The sequence below is a fragment of the Lolium rigidum genome, chromosome 4 (genome assembly GCF_022539505.1).
Source record: "Lolium rigidum isolate FL_2022 chromosome 4, APGP_CSIRO_Lrig_0.1, whole genome shotgun sequence".
Taxonomy (NCBI): domain Eukaryota; kingdom Viridiplantae; phylum Streptophyta; class Magnoliopsida; order Poales; family Poaceae; genus Lolium; species Lolium rigidum.
In genome coordinates this window covers 259,666,082-259,683,261 of record NC_061511.1, presented here as the reverse complement: position 1 = coordinate 259,683,261, position 17,180 = coordinate 259,666,082, and the positions used below count along the sequence as shown (strand labels likewise).

Sequence of the window (17,180 nt, the reverse complement as noted above, 5' to 3'; positions counted from 1 at the left end):
GCGTCCTGCCAGATTTTGGAGAGAGAAGACAAATAGAAGTCTCACCGTCGGGCGTGGCTAGTTCGCGGCGATCAAGTCAGATAAGATGGCCAGGACGCAGCCGAGCAGATGCACCGGCCGGCCTGCAGCACCCACCCATCGGTCGCGCGCGCGACGCGGGCGTCAAAATCTACGGGGAGCCGAGCACCGCCCTGTCGGTACAGGCTCGCGCCGGCGAACAAGCCGCCATGGACGCAGACACACGCGCGAAGACCCCGGTAGGACAGATCGACGGAGGGCTGCGCATCGTGGTACAGATGCGCGCGCGCGCCGACGAGCAAGGCTGCCGTGGCTCCTGGGCGCAGTGTGGGTCGACGACTTGTAGAAGGCCCGCCAGGCCAGTGCCTGTCGTCCTCGGCGCCGGTCTTCTATGGTTAGCGATTGTAGGGGCTGGGGGATGCGGCGTTGGCGAGGGAAGGAGGAGCCGGCGGGAGGTGCGCCGGCGGGTGGGTGGAGGCTGGGGGGAGCGGCGGCGAGTGGTAGCACAGGCGGAGGCGAGCGGGGCAGAGAGAATGAGAATCAAACTTCGGGGGATGGAGAGGGCGAGGTAGGACAGGAAGGTACCTGGGGGCCGTAGACGGGGTTGGAGGCGATGAACTCGTCGAAGTTGCTCGCCCAGTGCTGCTTCACGCCCTCCAAGTGCTAGCTGATCCCCATCTCCGCCACCACCGCTGCGGTTTTCCCTCGGTCGCTGGTCTGTGCAGATGCGATTCGACGGCGAGCCTTGGTTTCTTGGGAAAGCCAAGGGAGAGCCTGGGTCGCCGGAGTTGGCCGGGATCTAGGCCGGAGAGGAGGGGCGGCGGAAGGGAAATGGCTAGGGTTTCTGGCCTGCGGGGCGGTCTGGGTCGGTTTTGTTGGAGTGGTCTGGTCGGTCGCGCGCGTGGTTTGGTGGTCTGGTCGGTCGCGCGCGTGACCCAAAAATTTTAGGCGCCAATGGGAAAATCCCGCGCGTGGTTTGGTGCGTTGGATGCTTCGGACGGTTGAGATTCAAGTTTGGAACTGATCCTTGGTAGGTTGTTTCCTGTCTTCTGATTGGCTAAATTTTTTTTGGCATGCTAATGACGTTTTGACCTAAATTGCCAATGACGTTTTTGCTCAATAACGTCACGATTTTCTAGGGTTTTGCCCCTCCTGAGTGGCCAAGGACGGTCAAAGCTAGGAACGTCATAAAGCTATGACATTTTGATTTCCAGTCATAAAAAAAGGTAATATTATGGCAGATTTCTTGTAGTGATTCGAGACGGTCCATGCCGCCGTCGGTGGGTGGGGGGAGGAACTACTAGCTAGCTCGCTAGACTTAATTTCGTCTCCTCCTGGATTTTCCCCTTAGGGCATCTCCAGCGGCGAGACGCAAACGGACGCTGAGCGACCGTTTTCGTCCACCGCGTCTGGGGCCTGCTCCAGCGGGGCGACGCAAAGTGACCGGCCCGTCCGCGGAGACGCAAACCTGGCCCAAATATGCGCCAGGTTTGCGTCTCTGCGGACGCTGCACGGACGCAGCGAGCGTCCTCCATTTCTTACCCGGTCCCGCAAGTCAGGGATAGCGAAATCGACCGCTTCGATTTGCTTCTTTTTCCCTTCTTTGCTGCCCTAGTGCGACGCCACCACCCCAGCCCCACCCGCCGCCGTCCCGCCAGCCGGCGCACGGTACTCGCCGTCGGCTCCGTTGTCGCCGCGCGGGAGAGCAGGATCATACTCGGGCTTGGCTCCGCCGCGTACCTGCCTGCTGTTTTGGGGCCAAACGTTGCCGTTTGCGCCATCCGCCCACGACCTGTTCGGTCAATTGTGTCGGTAGGTTTCTTACTCGTGTTTTCGGCGCTATTGTGCGCGACCATTGATCCGCAGTTCGTACCCACGCAGATGGACATGTGGCAGATGTTGGACAAGTTCCGCGCGGAGGTCGTTGACTCCTCTTCCGACGAGGAGTCCGATCAGTCGATGCAGACATTGGCAACTACTGCGGCCTCCATGATCCACGAGTTCACCTCAAACCCGGGGCCGGAGCACCGGGGCTCTGTGAAGGGGCGCTCCAAAAACCTACCGCGCAACAGAGTGGTAGGGCAGACCCGCCTTCACAAGGACTACTTCCACCTCACCAATCCGGTGTTCTCGAAAAAAGTGTTTCGGCGCCGGTACAGGATGTCAAGGGACTTGTTCTTGGTCATTCTACGGGGCGTCAGAAACTATGACCCCTACTTCCAATGCAGGCCCGATGCAACAGGTGCGCTAGGCTTCACCTCCTACCAAAAATGCTCTGCGGCTATTCGCATGCTCTCATATGAAATGGTTGCGGATATACTCGATGAGTATCTTCGAATGGGTGAGAGCACCTGCCTTGAGGCCATGTATAGGTTTTGTCGAGCCGTGATTGCCGTGTTCGGAGAGTATTACTGTAGGGAGCCAACTATTGAGGATACAAGGCGGCTCGTGTCTATCAACGAGTCTAGAGGATTCCCAGGAATGATTGACAGCATAGATTGCATGCACTGGGAGTGGAAAAACTGTCCATTTGGATGGCAGGGTGCATACAGCAGGCATGAGGAGGGACGGACTGTCATTCTTGAAGTTGTCATATCTCAAGATTTATGGATTTGGCATTCATTCTTTCGCATGGCCGGTTCCAACAATGACATCAATGTGTTGCACCGATCACCAGTTTTCAACCGGCTCATGCAAGGCAAAGCTCCCCGGGTGAGCTATGAGATAAATGGAAATGCATATGACAAGCCATATTACCTTGCTGATGGCATCTACCCTGACTGGATCACATTGGTGAAGACTGTCCGTAATCCAAACTCCAAGAAGACGAGGAGGTTTGTCAAGATGCAAGAGTCTTGCAGGAAAGATGTGGAGCGCGGATTTGGTGTGCTCCAAGCTCGGTGGGCAATTGTCCGTCACCCGGCAAGAACATGGTCGCTGAAGACAATGCATGAGGTGATGACATGCTGCGTGATCATGCACAACATGATCGTTGAGAACGAGCGTCCTGATGGCCGCAATGAGAACCCCTTGGAATTCCAAGGTGAGCTGGTGGCGCCACTTCCTGGAGCATCATCTTGGCAGGAGTATCTACATATGAATGTAGAAGTCACTAACGAGAACGTCTGCAAACAACTGCAGACGGATCTGATTGAGGATCAGTGGACATTGGCTGGCCATGAAGATCATGCCTAGAGAAATACTATCTTATTTTCATGTAGACTTTTAAAAATTTAAATGTAATAAGTATGACTTCGTTGAATTCTTTATTTTGTTGTTTGAAAACTTTATAATTGATGCAAACGCGGAAATGCGTCGGGCCGCTAGAGCCACCCCTAGATGCAAACGGACGCGCGAACAAAAACGGTCTGTCTCGCGTCCACCGCGCGACGCAAACGGACATTTCAAACATCCGAAATACGTCGCGCCGCTGAAAATGCCCTTATTGATTCCGTTTGGTTGTTCAGGATTGGTGTCTAACTCGCCGTTTCTTGCTTCCCTGCAATGGCGAGGGAGGACCCATTTCTTTCTCACTAGACACTCCTGTACCGCTCGTTTCAAGTGTCCTCCAAGATTTCAATCCACTATATATTTCGTAAAAAAAGCAAGTGTCCATTTATTTACTCTACCATTAGTTATTTGATTTCCTTAAAACACTTGGTGTATTTGGTTAAATGATCGTTGTGAGAAAAAATATGTAAATCTGGCACGTAGACTTGCATTGGCAATTTGTGAAACTTACAAATAAGATGATGGGTTATAAGTTCTTACCAATGTTCAATGTCTGAGTTAGATTGGCTTTTGAGTGGACTGATATTCAAGGCTGAAAATTACTACTCCCTCCGGTTCATATTAATTGATTTCAGTTTGTCTAGATTCATATGTATCTAGTTAAGTTTTTAGTCTACATGTATGTGTATCTAGACAAAATGGAGTCAACTAATTTGAACCGGAGGTATTTTAGTTCAGTCGAGACACGCATTTTATGCTATTTTTTGATAAAGGGAATATATTAATATCAAAAGATACTAATTACACCCAGCCTCTGCAACAACGTACCACCCTAATGGCACTACAGATGCACACAGCCAAAAAAAGAAAAAAAAACTAAGAAACAAAAGTCCCGCTACAGCATCTCGGGCTTAACAACATCAATTCATCCACCACCAAGACAACACCTGAAATATAGACTCTTCAAAAACGACGCTTTTAAGAAGGGAACAATGCTCTAATACCATCGTCGCCCAATCAAAGATCTTAGGTTTTCACCCTGAAGATAGTCCCCGCTCTCAAAACAATGCCTCCAACAAGGTCATTGTCAGGCACAATCAGTTAAGGACAGACCTTGGATTTTCACCCTGAAAGGTAGAACTCTGAACTTCACAAGTGTTGTCACCCCCACTTTCATACCGCTGCAAAAGATTTAGCATTTAAAATATGCATATACCGACGGGCAAGAAGATGGAATTTGCGTTTACACTCTCATTGCATACACACATTGGATCGCATATTCGCATGCAATGTCAGGCTTGGCGGTTCACCTGTCGCATCATCGCATCGTTTACATTATCATTGCATACACACGTCGGAGGGCAAGGTTGGGCTTGCGCTTCACCACAGGTTGGAGGGTTTCGAGGCTGATGTCGTCGAGGTGGAGGAGAGTTGACGCGGGGTATTTACGGGAATTTCGGTCAATCTCGAAGCAAGTTGGAGAGGGTTTGCAGTCAAGTTTGGCGGCCTCGTGTGTGGCTCTGGGGCTGGGGGTCGTTGGTGTTTGACTGGTCCTCTTCATACAGCTGCCCATAAAGCTTGTCATTTTTCAGATTCTGCTTCCTCGAACATGGCTAGAAGCTGAAAAAGGAGAGAGTCGTCGAACCATCTGTACACAACTGGTATGTAACTGACAACTCCCTATTCCTACGTATTTATGTTCTTGCAATTAGTATTTCGGTTACCGGCATCGCCGCCTGATATGCAACAGCTTCAGAAAAAAAAATGCAACAGCTTCAGAACACTTCAACATGTCTAGCTTCTTTTTTGTGTTTCCCAATTAGATAAGCTAGAGAACACAAGTGAGAGATTCTGAAAGTTTTATATTGTGTAGACAACAGCTTGCAAGCAAATAATATTCATCAAAACCATTTTACTGATCTTGTTGCTTCTTACCGATCAAACACAATCGTGGGGTTCTTGCAGTACCTCAATCTCAGATCTGGTTCCAGTTCTGGTCCTGTTAAGAGCATATCTAGCATACCCTAAATTGGTCAAACCTAGATTTGGGGTGTTGTCTAGTCAAGACACCTCAAAGTGGTCAAACCCGTAAATATTTTGCAGGTATTTTTGCAATCAAACCTGAGACCTCCATAATTGGGGTTTCGAAGGCATTTTTGCAAGCCAACATGTATACCGTTAACGCACTAGCGACGCACTTGGCCGATAGACTCGCCAAAATCCGACCAAATTCCGGCGAACTTCCACGTAATTCGACTGGAGATTAGGCAAAATCGAACCGCGCTCGCCGGAATTGGCCGCCGGTTGGGTTGAATTCGACGAGCGGTAGGGAGGCCGGGCTGCGTGGGCGGGCTGCCAGGGCAAGCGGCCGGCACAGTTGGGGGCGTGCGGGGCTGGGCGGGCGGACGACGGGCGTGAGCGGCGGGGCCGAGCTACCGCAGGTGGGCGACGAGGCCAGTCTGCGGGGGCGGGCTGCCGGGGCGAGCGACCGGCGTTGCTGGGCCGTGGGCGGTGGGGCCAAGCGGGCGGCCGCCGGGCATGGGCGGCGGGGTGGGCGGGCGGTCGGCCGGCCGGCAGCGGGCGGCGCACGGAGATGGCTCGAGCAGAGGTTGAAGAAAGGAGAAAAAAATAAAAAAAAGGCTGAAATATGTTTTTTTTATCCTTTTACGGTCTGATTTGCGAGGCCGTTTTTCAGCCCGGGATGACCTAGATACGGCTATTTGTGATTTGCAGTTTGGAGGCCTGCTAGAGATGCTCGGCTCTCCAACGCTGCGACCCAAACGGACGCGCTGGGCCATCCGTTTTGGATCGTTTGGGTGGCTGGGCCGACATGTGGACGGAGCCCCGCGTTCGCGTGTCCGTTTGGGTCGCGCGCTGCGCCCAACGCGACAGATTTGGGTCGCGGCACCATATAGTTGCTATTTGCCTCTAAATTCACTATAAAAGCATAATAAATCATTAAAAAAAAAGTTTAAATGCTCAAGATTTATTACATAAGTTTATTGTCCACGTATTCAATGACAAAGTATTATTCAAATAAAATGTAAAAACAATACAAATACTCTAGGCTTCGGGATTTTCTTCATCATTGTTGTTTGGAGCATTGTTGCCAACATGCTGCTACATGTGCTCGACCAAATCAGCCTGGAGCTGGTTGTGTACAGCTAGATCCCGAATTTCGTGGTGCACATGGAGGATATCCTAGAATGATGCCGGTACACGGGGATCTGCGAGACATTGTGCTTGTGGATGATCAGCGCATCCTCCGTGAAAATGTCGTCGTCGGACTCCTCGTCTGACAATGTGTCGATGAAGTTCTTGAAGAAGTAGTCGTCATCGCTGTCCACCATGATCTACAGATGAAATGGGACAAATTTTAGATTGCCCATTTCATCGAACACCTCGCAGGCAGAGGCCATCCAATGCGTCCGTAGGGACCTGCAGGCAATGGTCGTCCCGGCCGACTTGCGGTCTGGAAACACGGTGCACGAGAGCTCACCTCTGACGGCAACGGCGAAGCTGCTGACGGCGGGAGGTCTCGCGACGGTGAGAAGACAACAGCGTCGGCGACAGCGTCGGCCGACTCTGCTACGACGCCACGAAAGCAGCGCGGGGCCGCGACCTATGCTTCCGCACCGCTTGTCGGCGTCTCGACGACGGTGGCCGGCGTCAACACCGCTCCCAAATCGCCGGTTCTTGGGTGGCGGCGGAGCGGTGGGAGATGTGTGCGAGGGGGCTGTGTTTTGGAACGCAGACAGGCGGACCAGGGGTGGACAAGGGGAGGACGCGAGCGGCCAGCGATAGGAGTCCGCCGCCACGCAAACTCGTCCCAGATTTGGGCCGGCTTTGAGTCGTCCCAGACGCCACGGCCATCCATTTTTGGGATGGGTCCGCGCGATGGGTCGCTTTTTTGTCCGATTAAACCCATTCGAACGCGCGGGCGTGGGATGGGTCGCCGCATAGCCAAGCTGGTCAACCTTATAAATCGTACACATCGTACTGCAGTACCACAGGCCTTCTTCTCTTTGGCGAGGTAAGTGTCCTTACAAATGCTCTGTTTTCAGGTGCGATTTTGCAAGTTCCTTCATACTGTTCACTGCATATGTTTATAATTAGCACAAATCTTGATCAGCCACTAGCAACTTCCTTCAATACTCAGCATTGGCTCACCAGATCTCTGCTGCATCGAACATTTCTATTTATGTTGAAACTAACTTTTTTGCACGACTGTAGTTGCAAAAGCTAGAGTGGATGAATGGCAGAGAACAAGTAAGCTGCCTGCTGCTGCTAACTTATCTTTTGACGCTTCTTATTCAAGTTGAAGGAAAAGAACAAATGCTTGTTCTGATGTAATCGCATTTTTATTACCAGGAGCAGTAGCATGGGGAAGAAGGTAGATCACAAAAGTAAGCAGCCATGCGAGTTTTCTCACAAACAGATAAAACAGATTACGAATAATTTCGACAAGGCACTACTACTTGGCTCTGGTGGATTTGGAACAGTTTACAAGGTATGACTACGACTGTCAGACAAATTTATATATTCGTTCCCGATACTGAATTTACTTAAAATTTCAGAATTTTCACTGGAAAAGAAATAAAAGCTTCATCAAAACTTGGCATTGTCATCTTTGTAATAGCCTCTATTACTGTACATTCAAAAAAAATAAGTAATAGCAGCCTAGGCATGTAATTATGGAGTAATGTCTCAAAAAGATAACAAAGGGAGCGTAAAAAACAAAAGTTCAACATGCATCTCTTGCTTTTTTCAAATAGGGGAGCACAGCCCCAGCCTTTGCATCAAAATGATGCACACGGCTTTCTTTATTTCAAAGTAATAGTATCAAGTACCAAAGTATATTGCAGCTCATGAATCACATAAAATTGCAACATGGATTAACCAACGAAATAGATAAAATGAAAGGCGTCTAATCATCTTGGATTCTAAGCAATGGGCGCCAGCCACCCTGGTTGAAGATAGCCCGAACGACCGCCATCAGCCGAGTACAACCAAAGTCCATATGTTCTCGCTGCTTCGCGGGAAGAAGGAAAGACCACATGTGAATCCAATACAAAGCCCTGTAGATGACCTGCACAAAATTTGGAACCAAAGTCCATATGTTCTCGCTGCTTCGCGGGAAGAAGGAAAGACCACATGTTTCGACAATTCCATATTGCCCAGACCAATGCACAAACACCCACTCGAATTCTTGCTTTAACAGAAGTTTCAATCCCATTAAGCCAGTTGCCAAACATATTGATTACATTAGTAGGCGGTGGAATATTAAAAGTAAAAAGAACAACTCTCCACACACATCTCGCAAAAGGACATGAAATAAAAAGATGATTAACAGATTCTTGAGCATCACAGAAAACATATTTCGTACACCCATGCCAATTCTTTTTTACTAAATTGTCTTTGATTAGAATAACTTTTTTTATTAAGGAACCACATAAAAATCTTAATTTTAAGTGGCACCTTTAGCTTCCAAAGATATTTTTGCAAGAATCTTGTATGATCACTCATGAAGTCAGCATACATAGACTTAACCGAAAACAGCCCCGAGGTGGTCAGGTGCCAGGAGAATCTGTCGGGTTCATCAACCATTTATATCTACATTAGTCTTTCTACTAGATTCAGCCACATAGGCCACTTATCTCTCGTTAAAGCCCGCCTGAAACTAATATTCAATAGCGAATGCGATAAAACATCAGCGACAGTAACATCTTTATGTCGAACAATGTTGAAGAGAGATGTATATTGAGTAGAAAGAGATTGATCACCTAACCAAATATCATCCCAGAATCGAATTTTCTCTCCATTGCCAATTATAAAAGAGCCTCTATCAAAGAACACATCTTTGACTCCCATTAGATCCTTCCAAAACGGTGAATCATTTGGTTTGGCTTTTATCTGAGTGAGAGTTTTTTGACAAAGGTATTTATTTTGTAGCCGCTCTTGCCACATCCCTTGCTCATTTAGTAACTTAAAAGGCCATTTACTTAGTAAGCACTTGTTTTTTAACTCAAGGACCTCGATGCCTAAACCCCCCTGATCCTTCGGGCAATCCCTTGCTGACATGTGCTAGAGACCTAGCAATCCCTACACTGATATGCAAGGCCATTTCTAAAATATCATCACTCTTCGTAGAATTTATTAAAGAGTTGCTGAACAGGGTATTTTTGAAAACGGACGAGAGATCGCTGTCAAGGTACTGAAGTTCACGTCAGAAACTGATATTAAGGACTTTCGAAAGGAGTTGGAGAATCTTAGAAATTTCAAGCATCAAAATCTTGTTGATTTAGTGGGTTTCTGCAACGAATCAGAACAAGAGGTTGTAGAATATGATGGGAAACAAGTTATTGCTGAAAAACTTCATATGGCGCTCTGCCTCGAGTTTGTACCCAATGGTAGCCTTACCAAGCATATTTCTGGTAATTAAGCTGGTGCACGCACACTTTAAATATTCAGCATGCTTCATCAGCTTACAATTTTTACAGTTCTTTTCCCGTTTTTCTTTTACAGCTGAATGTGCGGGGCTTAATTGGCCTACTAGGTACAAAATAATCAAAGGCATCTGTGACGGTTTAAAACATCTTCGACAGGGACCAGAGTTTTTATTATGGCATTTGGACTTAAAACCTGACAATATATTATTAGATAATGATATGATTCCCAAAATAGCAGATTTTGGCTTATCAAGACTCTTACACGATGAAAACACAAGAAAGACAATCAACTTTCGTGGTTCATGGTAAGCTACCTCACACAAAACATTATATCGGGTTATTAGCTTTAAGGCGTTCTAAAACTGAGCATGTCATTTTTGTCAAAATGTTCCGTTCATACTTTTTTGTTTTGATTAATCATTAACTAAAAACAACAGTACAATTCTAGCTTTACTCTTCAATACGTAATGGCGATGAATGTTGCTGCCACCACCAGTTTTAAAGACAGAATGATAGAAATTAAATGAATGTACGAAGGTATGAGACGTGGAAGTTAAATTTCCATGAATCAAAATATTTATTTGTTAGTATTGAAGAGGAGAATCTGTCGGTAAATTATTATTGTTCGGTAAAAACGCACAGGACTTGCTAGTCAGAAAGTAGGAATCTCAGAACTTGGATGTCAATCTATATAGTTGCTCACGCACAGGAGTATTGTTTAGCATGTGTTTAGTTGTACCTAACCTTATCTAGTTAGTTATATTGGTTAGTACCTAATTTGTCGTTAGTTAGAGTTTTTGTAATCAATGCAATTCACCATATGTATACTTTTCTCTCTCTCTCTCTCTCTAGCTCATGGCCTACACATCAACTCAATGTTCAAAACGCTTTTTGCATGGCACTCTCGATGAGTTCGTCCATAACACCCATCATTGTAAGAAGGAATGCTGAACTGTCAGCTAAAGCGCAACATGCTAATAACGAAATCTGACATCATCTCCCATGTACCGAAAGAACATTTGACATAGGCAAATGAATAATCACAAGAGGAAGCATACAACAAGGTCATCAATAAAAAGAGAGCTGGGTGCTGAAGCTAAAGCCATACGCTACAAGAGAGCAACGACCCATATGTTTCAAGCACATACATAGTACTAGGTAGGGGCTAGCTCAATAATCCTACACCTACGGAATGAATCATACGGACTGCTGTTACGGACTGACATGGAGGAATGTAGTTGGTGGTGATTTTTATCTTTCCTTAAATTGTGGATCACTCTCCTGTTTTTTTCAGTCTCCTGTACAAAGTGATTGTCCTTAAGATTCTTTTTTATAAAAATTGCCCGTAGATTTATTTGCTTGTTTAATTAAAAGATGGATTAAGGAGTCCAAAGCCATGATTTATCAGGAAGTGCCTATGAAAAAACTGGGGTGCTGCGTCGTCTATGGGGTTTGTTGCCCGGACAAGCCTGGTTGTGTTAGTTGTCTAAGCAATTCCATGTAAAGCTTGAAACAAGCCCCTCGAGCCTGCTAAGGTCGCCCACTTCATCGTTTCCATCGGTTTCTCCCCATCAAAAACGGATACATCCCTATTTGTCTTTCTTCGTGGTGTTGATGCTGCGAATCTCTTACTGTACGTTGAGGAATAGTGCTAATCTTCGGTGCACCCAGCCTTGCTTGCTCTCATTACATCTTTGTTGTGGGTTGAATTCTTGATGAAAGACAACATGGTCTTGGATATTTGGCCAACCGCATCCAATGCCAGTATCAGAAAGGAAATTTTGCACTAATGATGTGGTCTTGTGGGACAGCCAACATCCTCAAAGTCAATTTTGGATGTAAGGTTCTAGAAAAACACGGAATTGAACAATGAGCCTCATACTCAAAGACACTAAGACAACATCTTTACAAAGAATTGATGCTTGGGCACCGGTACTGTCGTGTCTAACCAGCAAAACTAAGCCTACACTTTCAGCATGGGTATTGTATACGTACACTGACGCCACGGCCCAGAGGATGCACCAAATATAGGTACCATGCAAGCGTCGAAGTACTTAAAACTGGTTTAGTAATAGAAGATCATCATAGTAGGTTGAAATACAAAATTCAGCTCGTAGCATATCGAGTGAAAAACACACACTTCCACGCCTATTGGTAACTTGCAAGGTTAATAATTTTTTTCTTACTGACCATGGAGAAAATATACATTTCAATGAATAATCTTTAACACGCGTGGTTCAAACGTTTTCCAGTATTTCACAATTCACATGGACATTTATTTTGCTGCACCCACACATACACATGGTAGGTTGATGACTAGCATATACTACCTCTGCCCGTCTTTAATTGACGTAGCCCTCAGCTAATTACATACCTGTGTGCATGTCACTCCGCGTCAATTAAAGACGAACGGAGGGAGTACATACCATGCCACTTATCACCCACCTCCTCCCATTAAGATTCGTAAATAGACATTTCTGGTTAGGGATCTCCATTCCGCAACAATAAACTCTTTCTGTTAGAATTACTGTCGTTACTGCATTGTTTTAGAATTAGTGAACTTTGTTTCAGCATTCCCTGGGCATGTTATGTTTTCTTAATTACCGAAACGAGAAAGTAACTTTTATGTATGATGACATGCAGTGGTTACATGCCGCCAGAGTATGTAGATAATAAGATACTCACAAAAGAGTTCGATATATTTAGTTTGGGTGTTATAATTACAAGGATATTGGCTGGCAATGAAGGCTTCTCCAAATTTTCTGACATGGAAGAAAATAAATTTATTAAGCATGTAGGTATATGTTTATTCTTCACATTTCAGTATCTATGGTAACATTTGGACAAAACATGTTTGAAATTTGCGATATAACGCCATGTTCCAATGTTAGGTACATGACAATTGGAGGAAAAGGCTACATAAGACATTGGCACATAGACCACTTACGGTATATAGCGAACAGGTCAAGAAGTGCATTCAGATAGCAGTACAATGCATGAACCATGAACGAAAAAAAAGGCCTAGCATAGAGTCAATTATCGCTGATTTGAGAGAGACAGAAAAGAAGATATATGATCTAGGGCCACAAACAGATCTGGTAAGGTCACTTCTCTGACATAATTGCCATTTTCTCTTATCAGCATTTATCTTAATCGTTGTACAATAGTATCTAATACGCTTGTAACACTTCGAAGCTTTACAATTGCTTTTTATCACTTAAAGGTACCAGTATTCAGGCATGTGACAAGGTCCATACTAATTTTTTTTCTAAATATATATATTACCTTTGTTCGTAAATATAAGACACTTTAGGAGTTCACTGTCAAAACATTTTTTTATTTAAGAACAAAGAGAATAGTACACATGCGTGGTGTTCTCCCTATTTCATGAAGTAGCGTACGACCAGAAACGGTAACTCGTCATTGAGTGAACACATGTTTGCAGCACCCTCGCTAGCCATGTAAGAGCAAGTGCAGTGTGTGAATAAGAGGGGTGCCTAAGGGAATATTTCTGATAGGTTCGAGTCCATATAATGTGGAATCTTTGCGATATTAATATATGCTCTTTATCGAAAAATATAATGTGGAATGTGGTGTCTAAGAAAATCTTTGAGCCGAACCCTCTGCTAGACACAGGTACCAATTAGAGAAAAGAGAGTGAGAAGAAAAGTGCCAACGTGCACACACTCGGCTGGGTTTTACGGAGGAAAGAGTATTCTTAAAATTGCTAAACATAAGGGAAGGAACACCACGCTGCACGCTGCAAATATTTTGGGCCCGTTTGATAGGCTAGGTCGACTTTTGCATTACTGCGCCAGGCAGAAGAAACTCCTGCGCGTTGCAGATGGGCCACAGACCAGATTCGGCCCATCGTTGGTCGCCTAGGTTGCATCAGTGCGTACACAAGTGTCGGTTTGTTTGGATGCCTGAAAAAAGTGTTACATCTGTGATCAGCAACAACATATGTGTTTGGTTGCCATTTTAGACACACAGCTTGTGCTTCTCCTCACCACGTTTAAATATGTGACCTTACCATCACATAACGGCACATAACCGCACAAAGACGGTCATAAGCATAGCACACAGTTATATACATATGGAATTTAGTACTTAGTACACAATCTTAGCGTCAGAGTGGTAAGACGCCTACTTAAATCTGGAGGCAGACTACCTAGATCCAAAAGCAATGTTCAATAGCCTGTAGAGGCGAACATTACAGGCACATGTGCACAAAAGCAAGTGTTTAACAGCCTTCTGGGGCTAGCACAACAACTAAAACTTCACAAAATCAGAGACAGAGAATAAGCAGAGAACCTTAACGGCGAGGATCAGCATAAAGGCCCTGGCGATACTTCCTGCATCTGGAGATGCTCGAGCAGGAACTGTCCTTAATGTAGACGTAGACCTAGAAGCCATCGTCCTTAGGGGTGAATACGATCGTGTCTCCACCTTAAGGTCATCCTTACCGGCAAACTTGCTCCAGGACTTGATGAAGCCGACGCGCTCGGCCCTCCACTGGAGCTGCACCATGTGCTCGCAGCGCTCGCCCATGTACAAGGCCACCTTCACCGAAGGGCCATTGTTCTTCAGCTTGTACTTCCTGATCAGGAGCTGCTCCATGTAGGGCGGCACGGAGAGGGCACAGAGGTCCTAGCTCTCCAGCTGCACGAAGAACGTAGGCAACCACTGCCTGGGACCGTGCCCTAGGTCTGCCTGAGTCCTAGGCGCGGTGACCTTCCGGTGGGCTTCCATGAACCCTTAATTGGCGTCCCAAAGCTGCACCCGGACGACATAGTACCGTGCCTCCCACTTGGGCCCTTCCGGGAAGGTTTTTAGGAAGAGCCAGTTCTGCAGATGCAATGAGAATGTCAAGATCATCATGCTAATGAGAATGTCAAGATCATCATGCCAATGACAATTTCAAGATCATCATGCCATTGACAAACTCACTATCATCATGCCAATGACAATCTGAAGATCATCATGCCATTGACAAGCTCAAGATTATCATGATAATCATCCTGCTCATCATTGACATGCTTATGACTAACATGCAATGCTTATGAATACACCTGGGCATGGGCAGCCCGGCCCGGACGACCCAGCCCGAAAATCCTGGGCCGGGCCGAGTCGGGTTGCATTTCGGGACGGGCTCGGGCTTGATTTTTTAGCCCGAACATTGGGCCAGGCTCGAGCTTGCAGTTTTTGTGATTTAGGCAAGATTCGGGCCGGGCTTGTCAGGCCGGGCCGGGCTTTTGCCAATTCGGGCCGGGTTCGGGCTCGATTTATAGGCCCGACGGTCGGGCCGGGCTAGGTTCGGGCTTGACATTTTAGCTTCGGGCTTTTTCGGGCTTGGCCCGAAACCCGACCCGGCCCGAGTTTTGCCCATGTGTGCTTATGACTAACATGCAACACACATTGACATCAATCCGATCTACACTGACATTAATCCAATCTACATTGACATCAATCCGATCTACATTGGCATCAATCCGACGAGGAAGGAAAATAGTACTCACAATGGCGCGGAGAGCAAGCGAGCCCGTCAGAGGAGGAGGCCACGCACCAGCGCCGGCATGTGGTGCAGGAGGTCGCACCCCAAATCCAGGAGGAGACGGAGCCAGAGCCGGAGCAGCAGTCGGATAACATCGCCAGAGCAGCTGTCAAAAAACGGGGCATTGGCGGAGCAGACGGCTGCCGACGAGCATGGGGTCGGCCGCAGGGCGGTGGCGCGGCCGGCAGCGTGCCCTTGGGAGCAGCCGGAAGCGGCTGGCCCATGGCATCGATGCGTGCATCGGGGTGGAGGCGAACCCCGGCAGAGGCTCCAATTCCCTATTGGAGCCTGCTACACCCGTCGCCATTGCGGCCGCATTCGCCTAAGGAAACCCTAGGTAGGGCTGAAAAACCCCCATCGCAGGATCCGCCGATCGAATCCCGGCGGCCTGTAGTGCGGCGATGGCCGCGCTGCGCATACCCATGCCGACGGGCCTGGTCGCGGCCGGCGATTCAACACCGGTACTCGACCGGCATCGATCTGCGTCGCTGAATCACGGCCGCCGGTCTCGTACTTCCGGAGGATGCACATCAACGCATCTTTAGGCTTGGTGACCAATCGGGCCGGCGGTGGGATCCGTCAGCGCTGGGGCCAAAGGAGGCAAGGAGGCCATGGGCGGCGGTTGATGGGACAGTGGCGTGTCAGTGAGAGAGTTGAATGGAGAGAGAGAGAGGAGCGAACGGATGACTGGAATTGGGGGGCGAGGGCCAAGACAACGCGGTGTCTCCTGCGCTTCTCCACGCGTGCAACCGTTGCACGAGGGCGTGCAAAAATGGACGACAATGGGACAGGCGAGCTGGAAACTGCCGATTCGGGCCTTCCTATTGGGCTTGTCTCCAGAGTGCTTTGAGAAGTGATTGGGCCACAACGCGGAGGCTTTGGACAATCAAACAGGCCAATATTGCTAGACCGATGTGAGCCAAGGCGCCAGCCTAACAAACGCGCCCTTTACTAAGGTGGGTATCGTATGTTAGGTCGGACTAGACATGTCCAAGAATAACTAAACGTTGTGCATGCTCTAAGTTCATGAACAATTGAAAGTGCTTACGTCCCCCCACCATCTACACCGATAGGTGCACACAGCCATATATTATTGCAAAATATCATTTGGTTAGAGCATCTCCACGTGTACTCCCGTACGGCGTCTGGCGTGGCTGTATTTTGGCACGTACGGGGGGTCACCGACACGCACACCAAAATGGGGGCTGTTGACATAGACATGGATTTTATCGAAGGGCTTCAGGTGGGAAGTAAGAAGGTCATATTGATAGTTGTTAGGGGCTGCACCTTGCAGCCCCTCTTGTTCTTCCGCACAATCTCTCAATCCCACTTGTATCTCACAAACACACACACGCATACACCAAGAAAGAACACACAAAGGCTTTGCCCAGAGACTCTCCCTTGGCATTCACAAACGCTACATTGTTTCTCACTACCCGTAGACTCTACTTTCTCATTCGTTTGTTTAGACTTATACGAAAATTCAATTCGTCTCCCGGGTGCGTATGCTCCCTATACCAACAAATTATATTTCGAGTTGTCGAAAAATTTTGATAAAAAAATCTACATATACATCTCCATAATATAATACTCCCCCCTTTCCCTCCTCCGCACGCACGCACGCATTTACAAACAAACATTGCAATCCAGTCACACCACACCAGTCCCTTGGATGTGAAACATCAGTCCAGGAAAGGCCATTCAACCTTATCATAGACCGTAGACCTTTTTAGAATCAACCTTAAATATGACTCCATCTATTTTTACGCTTATACTCATGAATAGTTTTATGCAAGACATACATCCCTTCTAGGATGTTTGGCCCTTGGCATAAAGCTGTTTTGTGGGTCTAACAACATTATGTGCAATGGACTTAGTATGATTGGTTCTCACCTTAGTGAAAAATTTAAAGATCACATTAAGGAGAC

The 17,180-nt window shown here is 47.2% G+C and overlaps 1 protein-coding gene across 1 annotated transcript; it reads left to right on the top strand.

The window, feature by feature from the left end:
* The first annotated feature begins 227 nt into the window (after positions 1–227).
* On the top strand, positions 228–10,007 carry LOC124648649 (cysteine-rich receptor-like protein kinase 40). The gene is made up of 6 exons (XM_047188370.1): positions 228–412; positions 7,255–7,282; positions 7,483–7,518; positions 7,616–7,759; positions 9,425–9,683; positions 9,775–10,007. Exons 1-6 carry the CDS (start codon positions 228–230, stop codon positions 10,005–10,007), a joined length of 885 nt encoding a protein of 294 aa, XP_047044326.1.
* The last annotated feature ends 7,173 nt before the right edge of the window (positions 10,008–17,180 follow it).

Coding starts and splice junctions, on each gene's coding strand:
- LOC124648649 (XM_047188370.1), top strand. CDS start 228: ATGGACGCAGACACACGCGCGAAGACCCCGGTAGGACAGATCGACGGA. Junction 7,519..7,615: donor GGATGAATGGCAGAGAACAA/GTAAGCTGCCTG, acceptor CGCATTTTTATT/ACCAGGAGCAGTAGCATGGG. Junction 7,760..9,424: donor GATTTGGAACAGTTTACAAG/GTATGACTACGA, acceptor GTTGCTGAACAG/GGTATTTTTGAAAACGGACG.